The sequence below is a fragment of the Oratosquilla oratoria genome, chromosome 42, assembly GCF_046742065.1.
Source record: "Oratosquilla oratoria isolate Oo_2021 chromosome 42, ASM4674206v1, whole genome shotgun sequence".
Taxonomy (NCBI): domain Eukaryota; kingdom Metazoa; phylum Arthropoda; class Malacostraca; order Stomatopoda; family Squillidae; genus Oratosquilla; species Oratosquilla oratoria.
In genome coordinates this window covers 5,738,696-5,762,026 of record NC_134818.1, presented here as the reverse complement: position 1 = coordinate 5,762,026, position 23,331 = coordinate 5,738,696, and the positions used below count along the sequence as shown (strand labels likewise).

The 23,331-nt window shown below is 37.2% G+C and overlaps 1 protein-coding gene across 4 annotated transcripts in view; it reads left to right on the top strand.

The window, feature by feature from the left end:
* The window catches only part of Elk (Eag-like K[+] channel), a 190,835-nt gene extending 172,739 nt beyond the window's left edge, over positions 1-18,096 (top strand). For 3 of the 4 annotated variants that reach the window (XM_076179036.1, XM_076179038.1, XM_076179035.1), the window contains exon 15: positions 9,946-15,797. In XM_076179036.1, the coding sequence (XP_076035151.1) occupies positions 9,946-11,469 (1,524 nt within the window). In that variant the 3' untranslated portion in view covers positions 11,470-15,797. Of the gene's footprint in view, positions 1-9,945; positions 15,798-17,383 lie in introns of those variants that run through there. The other variant, XM_076179039.1, reaches the window with a different exon arrangement.
* Positions 18,097-23,331: the final 5,235 nt, after the last annotated feature.

The following is a 23,331-nucleotide window of genomic DNA, read 5'->3' as shown; positions in this document are numbered from 1 at the left end:
AAAAGTAAATAAGATATTAGAAGTAGTTCAAGAAGATGAACCAGAAACAGGGAAAGAAATAGAAGAAATACTGTATATAGAATAGGGAAATACAATACAGATTAGACCAAACCAACTAAGGTTAAATTCAGGTCACAAACAACAGCAGAGAATATCTTAGCAAAAACAGGGAAACTAGCAGACAGTGATCAATATAAACAGGTATGGATAAAAAGAGAAATGAATAAAGAGGAAAGAGAGGAGGAGAAAACAAAAAGACAAGAAGCTAAGGGGAAAAAATGAGAAAACAGAATCAGAAAAAGATAAATTCAATTGGAGAGTAGTGAATATGAAGGTGAGGAAATGGTTCATAGCAGAGAAAAACAGAAGGGAAACAGAAAACACAATGGAAGTAGCAGAAAATTAAAAGTGTCTTACACAAATATAGATGGATTAATAACAGGCTTGAACAAACTGAATGAGTACCTGAAGGAAAAAGAACCAAACATAATGGGAATTGTAGAGACAAAATTGAAAAGTCCACTATCACCCAACAGTGTAGGACATGGTGCATATGATTATTGGATTAGAAAGAGAGAGGCAAAACAAGGGGGTGGAGTTATGTTCCTGACTAAAAAGAATATAAATGTGAGGAATGTCACATATGGAAAGAATAGAGTAGAGATGATTATGATGGAAGAGGAGGACAAGGATGGGAAGAGCAGGAAGTTTGTAGTAAATTATGTTCCTCCTAAAATGGCTTTGTGGGAAGAGAAAGAACACAAAAATATGTTAGAAGACACAAGGATAACACTAATAAGATAATGGAAGATGGAGGAAAAATGGTTATAATGGATGACTTTAATTGTAAAGAAATCTGTTGGGAAGAGATGACAGTGAAGGGTGGAGACGACCTATGATTATAGAACGTACAATGACACAATGGATACAAGAGAATACTAGGTATAGAAATGAGGAAGAACCATCAAGACTGGATATAAGACACCAATAAGTAAAAGTGACCACATATTGGTTGAACTGGAACAAAATGAGGAGAAATATATTTAAAAAACAAACAATATTGAAAGGGAAGATTGATGTATGATTTTTTTTTTTTTTTATAAAATAAGAGAATTCTTTCAAAAAGCTGACTGGGAAAGAATACAAAAGAAGGAAACAACAGTAGAAGAGAAATGGAATATTTTGACAAAAATTTATAAAGAAGGAGTGGAAAAGTATGTTCCAAGACAAAGGCAAGAAAAAGAATATGTAAAATGTTGGTACAACAAAAGATGTAGGGAGTTAAAAGACAAAAGGGATAAAGCTTGGATAAAATGGAAAAAAGACAAAAGACCTGAAAATGGAAAATATATACTAGTTATAGAAATCAATATGTACAAGTGTGCAGAGAAAAAAAGAGAAAATACGAAAAAGATGTCATAGAAAAATGTAAAGGTCAACCAAAACTATTTTACAGATTTGTAAACAACAAACTGAAAAACAAACAAGAATTAGAGAAACTACGACCAGGAGTAGTTGAATACACAGAGGAAATAAAAATGGCAGAAACTATGAACAAGCATTTTAAATCGATGTTTACAAGGGAGAACATACAATCTAGAGATATCAAGTGGGAGGAGAAAGTCCCCCCTATGAAAGAGATAGAAGTATCAAGGAATGAAATAATGAATCACTTGAGTAATCTCGATGTCAGAAAATTGCATGGACCAGATGAAATGGCAAACTGGATTTTGAGAGAATGCAGGAATGAACTAACAGACAAAATACATAGTCTAATAAACAGTTCATTGAAAGAAGGAAAAGTTCCAGAAGATTGGAAAAGAGCAAATATAGTACCAATATATAAAGGAGGAAACAAGGAAGACCCTACTAACTATAGACCAGTCTCTCTTACAAGTACGATAGCAAAAATTTGTGAAAGAATTATCAAAAGTAGATGGGTAAGGCATTTGGAAAAAAAAACAATGTACTAAATCTAATGCAATTTGGATTTAGACAAGGACAATCATGCATCACAAACTTAATGTGTTTCTATTCAAGGCTATTAGATGAAGAGATGGATGGGCTGATTGTGCATTTCTAGACCCGAAAAAAGCTTTTGATAAGGTGCCACATAAGAAGTTGCTAAAGAAATTAGAAACTGCTGGAGGAATACAGGGCAAACTGCTGAAGTGGATGGAAGACTTCTTGCATGAGAGAAAAATGAGAGTAGTGATAAGAGACAAACATTCTAACTGGGATGAAGTGATAAGTGGTGTTCCACAAGGAACAGTTCTGGACCCAATCATGTTTGCAATATATATTAATGATATGGATAAAGGAATTGAAAGTTATATGAGCTTCTTTGCGGATGATGCAAAATTGTTGAAAAAAGTGAGCACTGAAGACGATTGTGAGTTGCTACAGAGTGATCTCAATAAAGTATGGAAATGGAGTAGGAAGTGGGAGATGGAATTCAATATTAAGAAGTATAGTATAATGGAATTTGGAAAAAGCAAAAAAAGAATAGTGGGACCATATAAATTGGGAGAAGAAATTAAAAAAGTTGAAAATGAAAAGGATCTGGGAGTCATTATTATGAATAATATGTTCCCTGAGAAACATATAAACAAAATTTTTGGAGAAACTTATAATTTAATAAGAACAATCAAAGTGGCATTTACATACCTGGATGAAGAATGATGAAGAAAATACTAGTGACTTTGATAAGACCAAGATTGGAATATGCAGCGACGATGTGGTCACCAAGTACAAAAAAATGTATAAAAAAAAATTACAAAATTACAAAATTGGCACCAACACTCTCAAAACTATCATATGAAGAGAGACTAGCAAAACTTGAGCTACAAACATTAGAGCAAAGAAAAGAGAGAGGAGACTTGATAACTATTTATAGAATCATGAAAGGCATAGAAACTATTGATAGAGAGGATCTAATAAAATGGGATAGTAGAGATGCAAGAGGACATGGAAAGAAAATCAAGAAAGACAGTTATAGAAGAGACCTGAAAAAGAACAGCTTTCCGCACAGAGTAATAGACATTTGGAACAAGTTAGATGAAAAAGTACAACAAAATGGGTGTTGAGAAACTCAGAAAATTATTTCAAAAAGTGAATTGGGGAAACTTCCTTAATGAATACACAAAGATGGAAGAGAAATGGACATTATTAAAAGAAATCTATAATGAAGGAATAGATAAATACGTACCAAAACAAAAACAGGAAAAGGTGTACATTAAATGCTGGTACATATATACATACATATACCAAAGGCTTTTTCCCCCTTACATGGGAGGTAGCCATAAAGAAAAAGGCATAGAAATCACTCCCACCCATTTCATTTCCCATATATTCCACTCCCCTCCACCCTCCTCCCTCCCTCCTATCATGGCACCTCCTGGATGACGGGTCATCCCTGCATCCTGTCCACTGCCCTGGGTCAGAAGCAGTGTCGCAAGACACAGCACATCCACAGCAAGGCCGCTACATAAATTCGGCGACCCCCCCTCTCCGTCCCCTCATGCAGGAAAGGAGAAGACAGGGAGAAATCCCTTCGGGCTGCGTAAAAAAAATTTTCATACATACTTCCTCACCCACCATCCCACACCCACTCCCCTTCATGCATCACAGCCTCATCTATACACAACCCTTCTCCATTCACCCCTATCTTCTGTCCTCTCCCGTCCTTCCTCTACAGACATTCCTCTCTTTTGTAAAGCCCCTTTCACCCCATCCATCCATCTCATCCTAGGATGCCCCCTCATATTCACTCCTTCCACCTCCGCCTTCCACACTTCTTTTACTAATCTTTCTTCACTCATTCTTTCCATGTGTCCAAACCATCCTAATATTCTTTCATCAACCATATCTCCCAGCTCCTATTCCACCCCTGTTCTCTTCCTCACCCCCTCATTTCTCACTCTATCTAGCCTAGTAACCCCTATCATACTTCTCAGACATTTCATCTCAAACACATTCAAACTCCTTCTCTCTTCCTCTCTTATGTTCCATGTTTCTGCCCCGTACATTGCTGTTGGCACAATCACTCCTTCATATAACCTCCTCTTAGCATCCATTCCCAGATGTCTATTTCTCATTACACTTTAATCCACCAAGGCAATTACTCTCTTCTCTCAATCTACATTCTACCTCCACCCCCACTCCTCCCTTTTCTGTCACATTCGCACCCAAGTATCTGAAACTATCCACTTCCTCCAGTTTCTCACCCTTAATGCTCACTTCCAGCCTGCTGTCACTCTCTCCCCTTGTACATCTCATCACCTTACTTTTGCCCACATTTATCTTCAGCTTCCTTCTTTCACACACCTTCTCAAACTCTGTCACTAACTTCCTTAATCCCTCCTCTGATCCTGCTACAGGCGCAGTGTCGTCGGCAAAAAACAACTGGCTCACCTCCCATTTTACTCCATTTTCTTTAATCATCTCCAACCCCTGACCCACTACCCTTGCATTCACCTCTCGCACCACCCCATCCACGTAGAAATTGAACAGCCAGGGCGACATAACACACCCCTGACAAAGTCCCACCTTTACCTCAAACCATTTACTCTCTCCATTTCTAATCCTTACGCAAGCTCTACTACTCTCATAAAAACTCTTGACTGCTCTTAACAGCTTTCCTCCTATCCCATATATCTGTAGTTCCTTCCTGTCTACCCTGTCATAAGCCTTTTCCAGATCCATAAAAGCCCAAAAAACATCCTTACCTTTTCCTATAGCTTTCTCACATATCTGTCTTACCACAAAAATCTGATCTACACATCCCCTACCTGTCCTGAACCCACACTGTTCCTTACCAATTACTCCCTCTGTTCCTCTCCTAATCCTCTCAATCAAGACCCTCCCATAAGCCTTCCCAGCTACACTCAACAATCTGATCCCTCTGTAACTACTACACTCACACTTGTCCCCCTTTCCTTTGTAAAGTGGAACTATACAGGCACTCCTCCAGTCTTCTGGCTCTCTACCCTCTCTTAAACAAACATTAAATAACCTCACCAGCCAGTCCACCATAACTGTACCTCCTTTCTTCAGACATTCTGCATGGCATCCATCCAACCCAGGTGCCTTACCTGCTCTCATCATCTTAACAGCTGCTTTCACTTCATCCTTCCCTATTTCTCCTCCATTGTCCTCACTCATCACTCTCATTTTCTTAGCATTTCCCACTGCAACTACCTTTCCCTCCCTATCCTTCTTCACATTTAGCAACTCCCTAAAATACTCTGCCCACCTTCCTCTCACTGCCTTCTCTTCCATTATCATCTCTCCATCTGCACCTTTTACCTTTTCTTCTCTACTTGATTTGCCTCCTCTTCCTCTTTTAACTTCCTTCCAGAACATCTTTTTATTACTTTCAAAATTTTCTGTCATACTCTTTCCCCATTTCACATCTGCTCTCCTCTTTGCTTCCTTTATCTTATGCTTAACTTCCTTTCTCTTTACTTCATACCTCTCAAACAATTCCCTCGTCCTAATCTGTAGCCAATCTATGAATGCCTGCTTCTTCTCTTCTACACCTTTCTTTGCTTCCTCATCCCACCACTCACTACCCTTCTTTCTATTTCCTCCTGCCCTCCTTGTTCCACACACCATCTTTGCACACCTTATGACTCCCTCCTTGAACCATCCCCATTCCTCCTCCACTCCTAGTTCTACTCTATCCTGTACTCTCTCCCACTCCTCTCTCAACTTCTTCTTATACTCATTCTCCTTTTTTTTCTTCATTTAAGCAGTTCACTCTAAGTACCTCCCTACCTTCTGCCCTTTTCCTCTTTCTCCACCTATTCTCCACTCACAATTTACCTTCCACCAGGAAATGATCTGATATTCCCCCACTCTCTCCCCTTAGAACATGTACATCCTTAACTCTTTCTACCATACTCCTGGCCACCACTATATAGTCCATTAACACTATCTGCCACCCTTCCATCCACCACCCTCTCCCATGTGTATTTATGCTTGACTTTCTTCTTAAACACTGTATTTGCTTTCATCAACTCTCTTTCAAGACACATCTCCACCATCAACTCTCCACTACAATTTTTGCCTCAAACTCCATACTTTCCAATCACTCCGTCAATTGGTTCATTTCCTACCCTAGCATTTCGGTCTCCCAATACAACTACATTGACATTTCTCCCTAATCCCTCTGTGCACTCATTTATATGTACCCAGAATGCCTCCCTTTCCTCTACGTTCTTTTCACTACCAGGCCCATGCACACTTACAAAAAACCACATCTCCTTTCCCAGCTTCACCTTCATCCACATCAACCTTGATGACACCTCCTTCCACTCCACTACCCGCTTACTTATCTCTTCACTTACTAGTATAGCCACCCCTTCTCTCCCTCGTCCCCTCTTCACTCCTGAGTACCTCCCAGCTACACTCCCAAACTCACAGTTGCCCTTTCCTTTCATTTTAGTTTCACTCAAAGCCAGTACATTCATCTTTCTTCTCACAAACATACTGCCTATCTCTTCCCTTTTACTCTCATCTGTACCACATCCACGCACATTAAAAGACCCAAACCTTAGGGTACTGGTTGGAAAGCTCCCAGACCCTCTTATGCCTTTTCTTTCTTTTTTAGGAATGTCCCCTATTGGGGCTACAGGTAGTAGGACTCCTAATCCCATCCCCCATCCCTTTTTTGTCGCCTTTTACGACTCAAGTAGAAATAATTGGTGGCAGTACAACAAAAAAATGTAGTGAGACAAAAGATAGAAGAGACAAAGCTTGGAAAAAATGGGTAAATGGTAAATATATATCAAACTAAGAAATGAATATGTAAAAATACACAGGGAAGAAAAAATAAAATATGAAAAAGATATAATAGACAAATGTAAGGATCAACCTAAATTATTCTACAAGTATGTAAATGGTAAATTGAAAAATAAACAGGAAATAGTGAAACTGGCATGGAAATGTGGAATATATAGAAGATGTAGAAATGGCTGAAATTATGAAAAACATTTTAAATCTATATTCACAAAGGAAAATACGCAAAATTGGGATGAAGGAAAGGAAGAAAGATCCCCTGCAATGAAAGAAATAATTTTGACACAGAAAGAAATAAGGGACCAAATAACAAACCTTGATGTCAGAAAATCACACAGTCCAGATGGAATTTCAAATTGTATATTAAAAGAATGTATAGATGAACTAATGGACAAAATATATAAGATAATAGATTGCTCACTCAAAGAAGGAAAGGTACCACAAGATTGGAAAAATTCAAATATTGTACCAGTATATGAAGGGAGAGATAATAAGACCCAACAAACTATAGACCAGTCTCCCTTACAAGCACAATAGCTAAAATATGTGAAAAAGTTATTAAAAGTAGATGGACTAAACATCTGGAAGAAAACAATATACTGAATCCAAAACAATTTGGCTTTAGACAAGGAAGATCATGTGCCACAAACTTGATTTGTTTTTATTCAAGGTTAATAGATATAATGCAAGAAAGGGACAGATGGGCAGATTGTGCTTTCCTGGATTTACAAAAGGCATTTGATAAAGTACCACACAAAAAGCTATTAAGAAAACTCAAAATAATAGGAGGTGTACAAGGAAATTTATTGAAATGAATAGAAGATTTCTTGAACGAGAGAAAAATGAGGGTGGTACTCAGAGATAAAAACTCGACCTGGGAAGAAATGATAAGTGGAGTCCCACAATGTTCTGTATTAGCTCCAATGTTCTGTATTAGCTATACATATAAATGACATGGATGAAGGTGTGGAATATTATATGAACTTCTTTGCAGATGATGCAAAACTACCAAAGAAAGTAAGTACAGAAAAAGAATGTGAATCACTACAGAGAGACCTGGATAAAGTCTGGGAATGGAGCCAAAAGTGGGAAGTGAATTTTAACATCAAGAAATGTAGTATAATGGAGTTTGGACCTAGGAGTAATTATTAACAAAGACATGTCACCAGGCAAGCATATAAACAAAATAATCAGAGAAACCTACAATTTACCAAGATCAATAAAGGTGGATTTTAATTACTTGAGTGAAGTAATTGTAAAAAAAATATTGATCACACTGATAAGACCAAGATTGGAGTATGCTGCAATGCTATGGACATCCAGCAAAAAAAAAAAGAATACAAAGAAATGTATCAGCTTTACTTCCGCTCTTCAAACTTTGTTCAGTCCTACAATGTCCCACTTGATGTTGTCTAGTTCTTCCACTAAACTCTCCACCCTGTGGTCTTCTGAGAGGATTCTAACATTGTAAGTATAGATCTTCATTTTCTTCTTGCTATATAATGTCCAAGACTTAGATCTGCTTAGATCTTACTCACATTTGGTGGCACACTGCCCAAAAGCACACAAGCAATGCAGATGGACCTTTAGATGATAATCCAAGAGGAACACCTGGTTTTCTTTTAGTTGTGCAAGTCATGTTTGCTACAAAGGAATTTTAGCAGTAATCTCACCTCCCTGCCAACTGGTTTCTGGTAAGATATTTCTTTGGTGCCACCTTATCCAGTATATTCAGTAGAGCCCTATATATCTGTCAGAGTGAAAAGCTATCCCTCTAATAATTTTGGATGTATTTAGAAATTGATTCATCATCCAGCTCTAATATCTTTAAATTACTATTGTAATCATTAACATTAATTATGATGAAATCCATAAAAAGGACTTTATTCGTCAACAAACACATGTAAAAAATGTTACTATGTCAAATTATATTCCTTCTCTCGCTATCGGACAAAGGGGATCAAGAACGTTTTCGATGTTTTGCTCACGCTCATGTGGTCTGATAGGGAAAAGATGCCACGTAGACCGCCAGACGGCCGAACAAAGATATTAATGTCTTCTTCAAATTGTCCCTTTTTAAAAGGGAACTAGTCTGGTCTCAGAACTAGTCTTGGAACTAGTAGGAGACCGAATGGGACTCAAGTTCTCAATTCCCTCCCTTCCCTGGTTTGGGAAGCTTTTGGAATAATGTTGGAAGAATAAAAGAACCAAAGAAGGTCGGGTTTCCTTTCAACCAAGAATGGAAAGTGGACTAGGACCCACCTACCCCATGTCCCAGGTCCTACCATAAGACTAACCTGCAGCCCAGTACAACTCCTCATCCTTCGGTTTGTGTCATTGGAAGTCAAGGAGTAGCGGAATAATGCTCGCTTCCTCCCGAATATGGGTGGCAATCTGTAGCATCTGAATTGTTGGTCTATATACAACAAATTTTTTTTTTTTTTTTTTTCTGTCGCAGTTCGCCATGACATATCTATACCCAATGGTCTAGGGGAGAGAGGATTGCCATGTTAGTGAAGTGGCCCTATTGTGGACATACTGTGTCATGCTGAATTGTTTATGACACTAACATTGGACAAGAGACAGGAATGACTTTTATTCACAAGGAGTTAAAATAAGAGGGAAACAAAGTTGGTGAATGGGAGTGGTTGTGTACCTTGATTTGGATACCTCTGTCAAGGGGGAGGTTAGATGCCCTATGTAGATAGATAAACTTATTGAATGATGTCTGTGAGAACCATGGAGGTGGAGCAGCCATCCTTGAAACCATTTTGGTAAGAAGAATTTTTTTTTCTGTAGTCAATCTTTCCATCAATTTGAGTATAGTGAATAGTAGGAAGACTGATCTATGGGATGTCTTGGTTTCTGGTAGTTTGTTCTGTTTTAAGATGGAGATTATTTATGTTCTTTTCCAGATTCTTGGAATTTTGTAGCTCTATTGGGAGATTTTCATTGTATGTTAAGTAAGAAATGCATCTTTATCATCAATGTTTTAATTTACATTAATATTCCATTATATTTTGCTACATTTATAATTCACTGAATTAACATACAATGACTTTTCACATGTATACTGACATATTTTAAAATGCCAAATGATGACCTTGTTACTCTATTCATTTATTATTTCTATATTGTTTACAGGTCCGTTCAGTTATGAACAGCTTACAACATCTACAGTCTTCATCTAAACCTGTCAATATTGGGAGCTGCATTACTGTAGGTGATGAAATTGCTAAAAGGGGTAAACCAGATGTTGTACGGATAACCAGTAACCTTGGACGGTCTTCTTCACAACCATCAGAAGTGTTTGGCAAGCACGATGAACTTCCCACTTCAACAAAGATTGCTCACAACAGTAAAAGCAATCCTCGTCTAACCACACTATCTCCTACACACCGCAGGACATGCAATGTTCAGACTCAGACTGATCTCCCCATTGATGTCCCAGTGGCTCTTCTCGAGGCCTTTGTTCTCACCCACCGTCATCGAGTTCTTCAGCTCTTAGGTATCAAAGATACCATTGTCAAATCTGAGGATTCCCTAGTAACTAGCATAGGACCTAGAATTGATAGCAATAGTAATGGTAGCAGTAGTAGTAGTACCATTGAAAATAACAGTAGCACTTCTGATCACAATTTAACAACGATAAACAGTAGCTGTAGTAATCTAAGCACCTCTGTTGGGAATATCAATATTCTAACTAAACCAGCCAGAGTACAACCACAGCAATCATACCAGATCACAACTAACCCAATTACCACATCTCTCGTATTGTCCTCACATACCTGTATTGCCACAACCTCATCATTCTCGTCACCCGAAACTAATATCATATCTTCTCAGTCAGCAGATATAACTCCACCTATTACATCTAAAACTGTTTGTGCTCCAGAATCTTCAGTTACTTTACCAGACAAGTCACCAAGTACAGCTATTAATATGAAAGAACAAAACAAAATTGGTAATGCATCTCCTTATAGTAAACATTTGCAATCTTCAGACAGTATTACTGAAGATAGCTGTACCTCTAAAACTATTATTAAAAATAAAAGTTATAGTTGCCCAACACCTGAATCTACCCCTACTAGATCTTCATCTAACAGCATAGATACAATTTGTTATCATAAGAAGGGTGGGAGTATGGGAAGTCTGTCTGATGTTAGTTCAGAATTTCATCCAGTTAGTTCAAACACTGAAAACAATGTTTCAAAGCCAGCATATTTTGCTCCACATAAAACTACCAGCAGAACCCGTTCCACTGACCATTGTCCAGAAGATCTCATGTGTTTTTCAGAAGTTTCAGATACCATTATGATTAGAAGTACGTCCATGCCCTCAACTCATACTCCAAAAGCTGTACCTTTAAGATCATCAATAACATCCCAAAATCTGCAGCAGAATAAAACAACTTCAATTTCAGTTACCTCAAACAGCTTCCCATACACAACCTCTTGTAATCAACAACTTGTATATGAAACAAGACAGACCACATCATCAACTGAAGCCTCTTCATTTACAGCAATAGCAGGGTCAACAAATTCTGATGCAATTGGACCAAATGATGATGTTATATCCCCTAATACTGCACCACACAACATGACACCTTCAAACTCTGATGTGACATTAGCATTGCGGACAGAAATTCCTTTGGTGACTGACTTTTAGCTACAGTTTAAGTATTTGGTCTTCAATAATGGCAAGGGGAAAGTCAATAAATTTCCTTGTTGTTATCTATAAATAAAAAGTCTTATTAAATGATTCCTTCATTTGTATGAACACTGCTAAGTGAATGATACATCATACTGTTTTGTGTATGAACATAAATGGATTTTTGCCATTGAACTGTAAACTTATTTTGTATGATATTCTTTAGTGGTATAATTTTACAGCTCAACGAGTTTAATGAAAATCTCAATATCTACTTTGTAGAGAAACTATATTTCTATTCTGTGTACCTACACCAACCACATTGGTAACAGTGCTATAGATTTTTTATGTACTTACATATTTTAGCATACAGTTAAATAGAAATTTATTGAACTGAACTTAAAAAGAAAATACATAGTACTGTAGATACTTCATTTGTACAACTTACCAGCAAACATACTCAAATCAGCCAACAGTGGGCAAAAGTAACTTTCTAGGAATTGTATGATCATCATAATTGAATAACAATTCATTAAGCACAAATTTCAGTGATCAACGACTGTCACTGTAATCTCAGAATTAGAATTATATGTAAATACAGAGGTTGTATATCATTCTATGACCAAAAGCTTAAATCTGATTTTATATTTTACTGTAAAGTAAGACAGAGTAAATCTAAAATGTACATAGAAGGAATTTCAGGCTCTAGGCAAATTCTACAGATGCTCCTGTTACCAAATTCATGCCAGAAATACTTCTGATAGAAGAATTTATTATGTATACATTTATTGTTTTCTTCATTGGCAACCTGAATAAATTTTATAGATATATGAGAAAAAATTCTGTTACTGAAATTAGTGATTTCCAAGATCACAAAGATTCTTCTATGTGAAAATTTTCTCTCTTTGAAATGAGTGTATCTGTTACTTGTAAATTTCATAGTTTTTCTAGCAACTTATTTGTTACTGTATAGAAAAACCTTTCACCTAAGGGCATTTAAGGATCTGTCCTTCCTTGTGTCTTCATGACAATGATTTTAGTGAATGCCACATTGTATATATTTGTATGAAGCAAATAATTCAATACCAGCATATAACTTTTCAGAAAACAAAACTACACATAACCTAGATACCATGATTAAGATAATATTTTTTGAGTATTTCCAGAGTTCTAGTTGATAGAAGCTTTGGAAGGCACATGATTCCATATTGTGCATAATTGAATAGTATAATACTTTTCATTTTGCCTTGAAAATCCATACAACAGCAATAGTAGAGGGAGCTGCATATCTATACATTTTTATGCCTTGGCAGGACTTGGAGCCATGTGCAGTTTTCCTTAAAATCTATCTAATCTTCTTTATATATGGACGTATTGCTATTTTTTGTAGTCATTATCATTACAATTCTGACCTTGACTCTGACTGAAGTTAATGAATTCAGGGACTGGATCAACAAAATTCTTTGCAAAAGTGCTAAATAATGGAAACCACCAAATTCACACCCTGTTCCATGTTACAAATTATAGCATTTCAGTTAGCTCAATATCTAGATGTTTAATACATAACTTTATCACCAAGATCATATAATGCATCATTAAAAAGTCTCCCTACTATATTCATTGGTTTTCAACTAGCAAAATTTGTCAAGTAAAATCTATTCTAAAACTATGTATTTTGAAAATACTGCATGTAACACCCTCTCATGAACCTAAAAATTATAGGTGTGATAGTGAATGGTTGAAATATTGTGAGAAAACCATCAAAAGATATCTGATTTCCTGCTACCTCTAAGTTGCATCAGATCTTACAACTGTGAAGGATTATTTTTACACATTATCCCCAAACCCATGTAGCTGATTTACAAGCCTCCACTGCCTGAAAAGGCAAATTTTCATTTCAATATCACATCATTTGCACCATCAATTCACATTTCATCTAAATCATCACTAAGTGTTGCATATATGTATAAATTCTGGTATAAGTATTATCTACTACATCATAATTATGCACTGCATAATCAGATACAGGACTAAATGCAGAATGTTTATCTTTCACTTTAGTAGTTAGTAGAATTTCTCACCCTTACTATTTATTCATTACCGTATTTTCCGGCGTATAGTGCGCGACTTTTTTCCGTTGGAAGGGCCTAAAAATAGGGGGTGCGCATCATCCGGTGGTGCACATTATCTATGGCCTACGATAAAAATTCTGCGGCTGTTTAATTTTTTTTCACAACAACGTGACGATGTTGGCCGTCACAAAGTCGGGAGGCACATTTCTCCGTGACGTTCCGTGAGAACAAGAAGAACAGCCATGGTGACATGAAAGAATACGCCAGCATGGGCTACCATATATAAATATTTGGTATAGGTAGGTATCTATCGAATCTTATTTTTCATGTTTAAATAGGCCTAAACACCATGAAACATGATCAATATTCATGATATTTGCCCATGTTCACAGCATCTTAGTTTGAATTTTTATGTTGGCTTTGTTGCTTCACTTTAGGTATGGTACAAATTCCGTTGCGGCCGTTCATAAACTCGTGTCAAACACCTGACTACAACACCCTCTTTCGGGAGTTATATTAACTAAACGTCACCTCGATGAGAGACTGTCCTATTTCACCACTGTCATTGCAGGTTCAAAGCTAAAACGAAACAGTCTGTAGTTTGTTTCAGTATTAAATAAGAAAAATGGTAAAGACGAATTATTTCCTCAAGATGTAAAAAGAACATTTTCTGTAAAAATCCCGAAATTTTTCTGTATATTTTACTTTCAATAAGCTTTTTTAGATCATATTTCCAACAAACTATTTAAGCTCCAAAGTAATAAGGGACCAACGCACAACATGAGTCATATACCGGTACATGTAGATCCGACTTTTTCTTAGTTGTGTCCTGATTGATGCCTAAACTGACACTTAATTTAGTGACAAATCAACAGATTTCCCAGCAGTGGCTTTAGCCAATGAAAAATACTTCTCCATGTAACCTCGTTCACATGATATAAATACCGAGGTAAAACTGCGTTATAGACAAATGCGATTGGGCATGCGCGTTATACATCGGTGCGCGCTATCTGTGTACTGAGATAACAAAGTGCATGGGTGCGCATTATAACCCGATGCGCATTTTAAGCCGGAAAATACAATACTACAGTTTTACAAGAAAAGCACAATAGTTGAAGAGTGACATTTACACTATCACAAATCAGTTCCATTATCTTTTATTTTTTATTTCTTATTTATCATTATTATTATTTATTTTTTAACAAGAAACTTACACATAAACATTTCTAACTTCCAGCAGATTCTACTTGTATTCAAGATGTAGTAGAATACTGAACAATAAAGAATATGCTCTTGCCATGACCTATATTATTCAACACAACACAAGGGAAAACTATGTTGGAGTTAATAATTACAGTGCTAAAAAAATAGAAACACACAATACACATACACCAAACAATATAACACAGGTAATAGTCACATCTTTTGTTGTACATTTATCATCCTCAATGAGTTAGCTAAAATCTCACATTTCTACAGTAGTAGTCATGCAAAATATAATGTTTTGTCCATGTTTATTTATGTATAGTTATATGTTTTTCTACATATAATGTACTGTATGCACACTTGCTGACAAATTAACTTAACACAGTAATGCACAGTGTTGTACTGTTTGCTGGTGGTATGTGGTAGCTCTGTATTCATGTGTGATGTATTACTGCAGAGTAATAGTATGAATTGTCCAATGTACATCTAAGTCTGTTAATAGAACTATGAATGTGTTTATTTTGGAGGTAATAAAGGCATCATTTCACACTACATACATCAGGTTCAAACATCTTCAACTGTACATACATGGCTTGACAACACAGTGGTAGTGTTTGCAACCACTACTCCAGCAGTCCAAGTTTGAATCCCACTCAGGGCTGAAATAATTTCAGTATTGCTGCACTCTGAGTCATTACTCCAACTTTTGTGGGCAGAGAGTTGGGTGCGTGTCAGGTCACAGCACTACCCATAGATATGACATATGAGCTCTGAGCTCTCATTGGGGAGGGTAAAAAAATGTTGATCACAAGTTCAACATGTGATACAAGACCATGGTGAATCATGCACATTTGGAGAGTAAGAGATAGGACCCAACAAGTATTGCTCCTTTCCTGTATACTACAATTAGATAAATACACATAGAAACACACATGCATGCATGCATGCACATGTACACACCACACACACACAATCTTTTGAAAGTGTTGGGATGACCTTTCCATAGATAGTCGTCTTGCCTGATCCAAATTTTGATTGGCTTGAACCTTCTTTGCTAACACTGGAATTTGTTCTTTCAGTTCCTTTACTCAGTTGTAGTAAGTAAAGGTATAGGATAAGGATAAGCAACATCTAGGTCAGACCACTTCTTGAACAGTCTTTATAAGAGAAGAAGAAAAGACTAGGAAAATGAAAGGATAGTTGTCTATGAAAGGGATTATTGACAATGAACACATTTGTAGGGAAAGGCTAAAAGACAGATTATTGTCAGTGAGAAGATAACTGAAATTAAAAAATGCAATGTGAGGAAAAGAAATTAGATTAATTTTACATATACCAAGGGCTCTTTCCCTCTTACAAGGGAGGTAGCCAAACTCAAAAGGCACAAATTCACTCCCACCCATTTCATCCCTACATACTCCACTCCCATTCACCCCTTCCCCCATCCATCCCTCTTTTCTTGGCTCCTCCTGGATGATGGGTCATACTTGCATCTCACCCACTGCCCTGGGTCAGAAGCAATGCAGCAAAACACAGCACATCCTCAACAAAGCTACTTTATTTAATTGTCAACCAACCCCTTTCTCTGTCCCCTAATGCAGAAAAAGAGAGGATGGGGAGAAATCCCTTCGGGCTGCATCAGAATATCATTCACACATGCTTCTTACCCCCCCCCCATCTCCCACCCGTTCCATGTATCACAGCATCATCCATACACAACTATTCTCCACTCGTCTGCCATATCCTATTATTACATGTTATAATGGGTTTGGTATACGGTAATTTCAATTTGCAGTAAGGTTTTCAGGAACGTATATGTACCGTATAATGAGGACTTACTGTATTTGGTGTATTTCAAACCAGGTATCTAATTTCTATAATTCAGGGTGACATTAAACTCTCATTAAGACACCATGATGGTAGAAGCAAGGAACTTTTTGGATTTGAGTCTTATTCACTGAGTTAAGTTTGCTTTTTGACAAGGTGCTGTCAGCTTCTTGGGCTTTAATGAGATTATCTCGGGTGATAATTCATGACGGTAATTGAACAAAAGGGTAGTTTGTGATACCTCAGATTCATTAGAAGCTTTCTGTGATCTAGTTACTGCACAAACAGGGAAAAGGTGGGTTTGTGACTCTTCAAGTTCTTAGTAGGGCTTTCGATGAGTTGTCAAGTACAGTCAAGTTAGGGACCACCAATCATCCAGATAAATAGATTCCTAAAAGTAATTGGACTCTCTTTACAGGTAACCCTCTACTACTACTTTTACAAGCCCACATATTAGATCACTCTTTAGATTGATTTTTGCCAGTTTCACAGTAGGTTAAGCTGACATATCTTGAAGTATCATCTTCTCTCCTGTATTTTGGTTTCCTACTTCAGGCAAACTATGTCTATATAGGATAGTTTGAGCAACAGCTGTGTTGCACAAAATGGTAGTATTATATGGGCCACAGTTATAATTAGACACGTTTCCCTTAAATTTAAAATCACTCAATAATTCTTTGCAAAACTTTATGTGAGCGAGACTAATCATGGGTTTATGTTCGGGATATTTAGACGTGGGTAGAAACAATCTATGTAGAATTTTTGAATTTCGGATCATCACAGTTTGTGATAGAATTACTTTTTTTTTCTTTCTTTTTTTACAATAGGAGCAGTATACTTCTTTAATCTGTCTACCACCTGGATTCCCAAAATAGCTAGAGGAGGACTGTACATTTTCGTTACCAGGTCTGTCTCTGGCAGGATGGGACTTCAGTAAAAGTGAGTAAAAATCAATCAAACAGGCTGCTTTCATGAGATCAGTTTCTTCACACTCTTTGATACACATCATGATGTTAAGTGGTATCTTTCTTTTGAACTCCTCAAGACCCATTAAGTTAACTAGTGTGTCATAGATATCAGTCCCAGTACTTTCAAACCACTTTTTTTTTTGCTTTTCCAGTTTTTCGGTAGCAAATTCTACATATGTTATCATTGTGGGTTTATTGTAAGATCTGAATCTTTTTAACCATGTGGGGTCATAAAACAAGCATCCAGAATAGAGGACTTTATGAACATATAATCAATTACCTCATTCAGATTATTAAAAGTGGTGGCAGCCTTACCTGTGAGTTTGTACTGAATCAACCATAGCCATTCCTGACATGGTCAGTCGAAATGTTCAGCAGTTTTTCTCAAAAGTTCTGAGGTAACCATCAGGATAACTTCATTGAACTCGGGAACAAGAGATATTTTTTCTAACGTCAAATTTAATTGTTGTAGCTTTGTCTTTAATCCTGGCTTTTTCTCATGTCACCCTAATTTTCATTGTTCTATGTCTAAACTTTGTTTCTAAAAGTTTGCCCTGTCCTTTTTTTTTTTTTTTTTTAAGTTTATCCTGTTCTAACTTTTTTTATTCTAGAAGTTTGTCCTATTATAATTTTTTATTCTAAAAACCTTTCCTTTTCTCTTTCCATTTTGTCTTGTTCTATTTTCTTTTTTATTCTAAAAGTTTTTTCCTGTTCTAACTTTTTTATATCTAACTCGTGTCATTTCTCTAACTCTCACCATTCTGGTGGCCACTCACTGGATGTTACTTCTACATTAGGAATTGTAAGGTTCTCTTTATCTACCTTTTCTAATTCATCATTTGTTGATTTTATTGAAGCAGAACTCACAGGTATAAGGTCATCAATAGATTAATCAGGGAGGATTTGTTGTTTCATTAGTTCTTCGATTACTGTTTTTAAGACATTCTTTTGTTATGCCCTGAAGGACCGTGAGGTGAAAAGATGTGGCAGTGAATTTATAGTCATCTTTCTTGACTTTCTTATCTTTTTGTGCTTCAGGGGAGGGATTTTTACATAATTACTTTACATCAAAGGACACCATGTTCTGTAACTTTTAATAGAGAAAGTTACCACTCCAACATATGCACGTATTATGGAGGTTATGTAAATGGTGACTGAAACTATCAATGTGGACCAACTGGCCTTATGCCAACAAGGGGGGCTAGAGAAGGTGTAACTTTGAAACCAGTATTACTCGGGTGAAGTAATTCTTTGATCAGGCAATGGACACTAGAAATCCCTAGTGTGAATTTCTAGTGTACAAGATACTCATAAGAGAGAACTTTATTGCATATGGAAGGGAAACAGAATCTGGCACTTTGTTTCACTTGGACTGACCAAAATAATTACAGCATGAGAGAAACAATCCCGGAAATACAGGTTATTTGAGCAACAAGTCGTAAGTATGGTATGATTATCTATGAGGAATGGATGAAACCCCAGAGACATACTTAAAGGAGGTGATTGTCTTGTAGTTTTACTTTAGAATTTACAGATTCTCTTTTAACACCATTGGGAATTGTTAAAAGGAATGATTAGAGCAAGACATTGCATTTGGTCTCTAAAGGAGTATAGTATGACTAACAACAATGAACTGGCCAGACAAGGACTAGTTTACCAGATTTATCCTGATCATATATACTCGAGAAATCAATCCTTGGAGCTGCCTGCTAAGTTTATCAATGAAAAGGAAAGCCTAGTTCTGATCTTTATTATGGCCAGTATGAGCCCTTACCAATAAAATAATTACTGCAAACATGAATATTTGTTGAAATGCAGTATACCTTTTTAAGTCTAGGGGTAACTATATTATTAATAAACAATTGTTTCACCTTTTACATTATTTATGTGTGAACTATACATACTGAGGACTGTTAAATGAAATACATAGATCCTGGACACAGGCCCCCACTTGTTATGGTTTGGAAGGTTTCTGCTTACAAATCATCAGAGGAAGATAATTCTGTGGGATTGTAATTCATTAATCTAATAACGTTTATTTTTAACTTTAAACAGAGATGCACAAAAGTATCAGGAATTTCATAACAATTTGGCATGACATATAAAAACATACACACAATACAATAAGAAATAATAAAAAACAAAGTCTTCATTAAACAAATAAACAGAATGCTGGTATAGGTAAGATCACAACTATCAGAGTGAAGAACTTAGGTCAATCTTGCCAGAGGCCCTGCTGGAACTAAGTCGATCACTTGGGGAGAATGGTTTCTATCCAGTGGAATTCTATTATATATGTGGGTGTGTGTATGAAAAAAGCTGGAGTCCAGGAACCAGTATGGTGGAAACGTAGAAAACACCAGACTCAGTAGGTAATTTATTCCCGACGTTTCGAGTCCTGTCCGGGACCCGTCCTCAGGGGATACAATGGAATACAGAAATCACATGGTATAAATATACGAGCGACCACGTCCACAGGAGGGACGCGGCAACCTGCGCCGGGCGAGAGCGCGTGGTGGTGGTGGGGAAGGGAGAAGGGGGGAGGACATTTACCCATAGATGGGATTGAGTGTTATGGACCTATTTATGCTATCTTCGTTAGTGGCCCAGAGTTCGGCGGTGTTCAAACATACTGAGCAGCACCAACACGAGTTCGACTGGCAGGGCGCAAAGGTAATCTACAATGACGAAAGGAAAGGAGGCAGACTATTCTTGGAGGCATGGGCCACTAACGAAGATATCATAAATAGGTCCATAACACAATCCCATCTATGCAGGTGCGAGGGAGAGGTGGAAAAATATCACAAACAACAGCGGAGGGTAAATGTCCTCCCCCCTTCACCACGCGCTCTCGCCCGGCGCAGGTTGCCGCGTCCCTCCTGTGGACGTGGTCGCTCGTATATTTACACCATGTGATTTCTGTATTCAATTGTATCCCCTGAGGAAGGGTCCCGGACAGGACTCGAAACGTCGGAAATAAATTACCTACTTCTGAGTGTGGTGCTTTCTACGTTTCCACTATGTGTGTGTGAAATGCCGACCAATCAGCGTAATCCGCGTCAATAGAGCCGGGTTTGTCTAGACAGGAGAGGAAGAGGTAAGGGAGGAGGAGGGAGAATAAGGTCGCTTTATTTGGATACTTCCATGGTGGGCACGAGTAATCTCATGCGCTCTAAACAATAGAATTATACAAAATGTTCCTAACTCACAAGGAGGGGACTAAGAGGAGGCCTGAGCTGTTTTCTCAGCCGATACGAAACGTGAGAATATATATACACACATTATAGAGCTAAATTTATTTCCGCATATATAATTTAGATGATCTCTTACTATCCGAACTACATGCAAAATTGTATAGATATATACTCATGGGTACTTATGAAGGTGAATGTTAATTACAATATTACATAAATATAGATGTGGTAATCAAGACGTACATGTTGCACACGAAGGTGTTAGGGCGTAGTACATAAGTGTGTGTATTCGCACGTCTGTTTCTACGTGTGGAAGCATAGATTTATGCATAACAAAGACTCGTATAACGCCTGCCCATGAAGGCCTATTGAACGTAACTGCTTACCCCAAGTGTGGGTACGCGGATGGCGTCATCTTAGTTGCTAGTTATTACAATTATAGAGATTAATTTATTTTTACATGTATATTTTAAATTATCTTATACTACCCGAACTAGATACAAAATGGATTGTATATATACTCATGTGTACGTATGAATATGAATGTCAATTGCTACAATGTTACGTAAATATAGATGTGGTAATCAAGACGGACATATTGCGCGCGAAGGCGTTAGGTGCTGGTACATAAGTCTGAGTGTTCGTACGTCTATTTGTACGTGTGGAAACATGGTTTTATGTATAACACACGCACACACACACACACACACACACTTCAACGAATGGACGGCTTAGAAGACGTTCTGAAGAAGAGTGAAGTCTGTGGATCCCAACGCAAAGAGAAGTGCCTAGTGTTTTTGCAGGGTGGGGGGGAAATTGCTCGTGGAGTAGTGGGAACGTAGGGAAAGAGGAAAAGGGGAGGGATTACTGAGGGAAATGGAAGGAAATGAGGAGGGAGTAGACTTTGCCCAGCCAGACAAGCGGAAGGTAAACAAAAGACTTAGCGAGGATCAAATGTCTAATAAAAATGTAAAGATTAGAAGTATAGAGAGGAGCAATACAGAAGAAAGTGACGAGAATATGTTCCAGGGATTTAAAGAGGGTGGGGGGGACACAACCCCCCCCCCCCCGACTGATAAGACTAGAGGAGAGAGTTGATAAGGTGATCGAGGACTTGGAGCGTAAGTTAGGTAACGTAGACTCCATTTTCCAAAGAATTGAAAGGTTGGAACAACTAGAGAAGGCTAACAGAAACTTAACTGAAGAAATAGAGGACCTAAAAAGACAGTTAGGAAATGTAAAGGAGGAGAATGAGAAATTGAAGAAGAATAGTAATGAAAACAGTGAGAAAATAGGTACAGAAGCTAAAAATTGGAGAATAACTCAAGAAGGGAATAAGGTTTCATTCACTGACATAGTCAAACAGCAATTGAAAGAACATAATGAAGACTCAGTTATTAAAGTGATGAGACAGAAGGAGAATATAGTAAGAGAATTAGCTGACAAAAAGAAATGTATAATTATATTAGGAATGGAAGAGAAACATAACCCAGATAGAACCGCAAGAATCAAGGAGGAAAATGAAAGAGTAAGCAGTTTATTAAAATTAGTCCAGGAAGATGAACCAGAAATTATAAAGGAAATTGAGGAAAAATTCAGACTCGGAAAATATAGTACAGATAAGACCAGACCAATTAAGATTAAATTCAGGTCACAAACAACAGCAGAGAAAATTCTATCCAAGACAGGGAAACTAGCAACAAATGATCAATATAAAAAGGTATGGATAAAAAGAGAAATGAATAAGGAGGAAAGAGAGGCAGAAAAGCAGAAAAGAATTGAAGCTAAGGCAAAAAACGAGGAAAGAACGGAGTCAGAGAAAGAGAGATTCTATTGGAGAGTAGTGAACATGAAAATAAAGCAGTTCGACATACTAAAGAAAAACATAAGGGAAACAGAGAATACAATGGAAGTGGCAGAAAACTAAGAGTGTCTTACACAAATATAGATGGATTGATAACAGGATTGAATGAACTGAATGATTATTTGAAAGAAAAAGAACCGGACATAATGGGAATTGTAGAAACAAAATTAAAAGGCCCACTACCACCCAACAGTGTAGGACATGATACATACAATTATTGGATTAGAAACAGAGAGAAAAAACAAGGGGGTGGAGTTATGTTCCTGACTAAGAAGGATATAAACGTGAAAGGTGGCATATATGGAAAGAATACAGTAGAGATGATTATGATAGAAGTGGAAGACCGAGATAAGAAGAGCAGAAAATTTGTGATCAATTATGTGCCTCCGAAAACAGCCTCATGGGAGGAGAGTGAACATAAAAGTATGTTAGAGGACACAAAGATAGCATTAACTAAAATAATGGAAGACGGAGGAAGAATAGTTATGATGGGCGACTTTAATTGCAAAGAAATCTGCTGGGAAGAAATGACAGTAAAGAGTGGTGATGACTCATGGGGAAATGCTCTACTTGAGGTGATTACTGACCATTCAATGACACAATGGATACAAAAGAACACTAGGTATAGAAATGAAGAAGAACCATCGAGGCTAGACTTAATAATTACATCTGAACCTAGAATAGTGGACAAGATTGAATATAAAACACCAATAGGTAAAAGTGACCACATATTGATTGAACTGGAACTT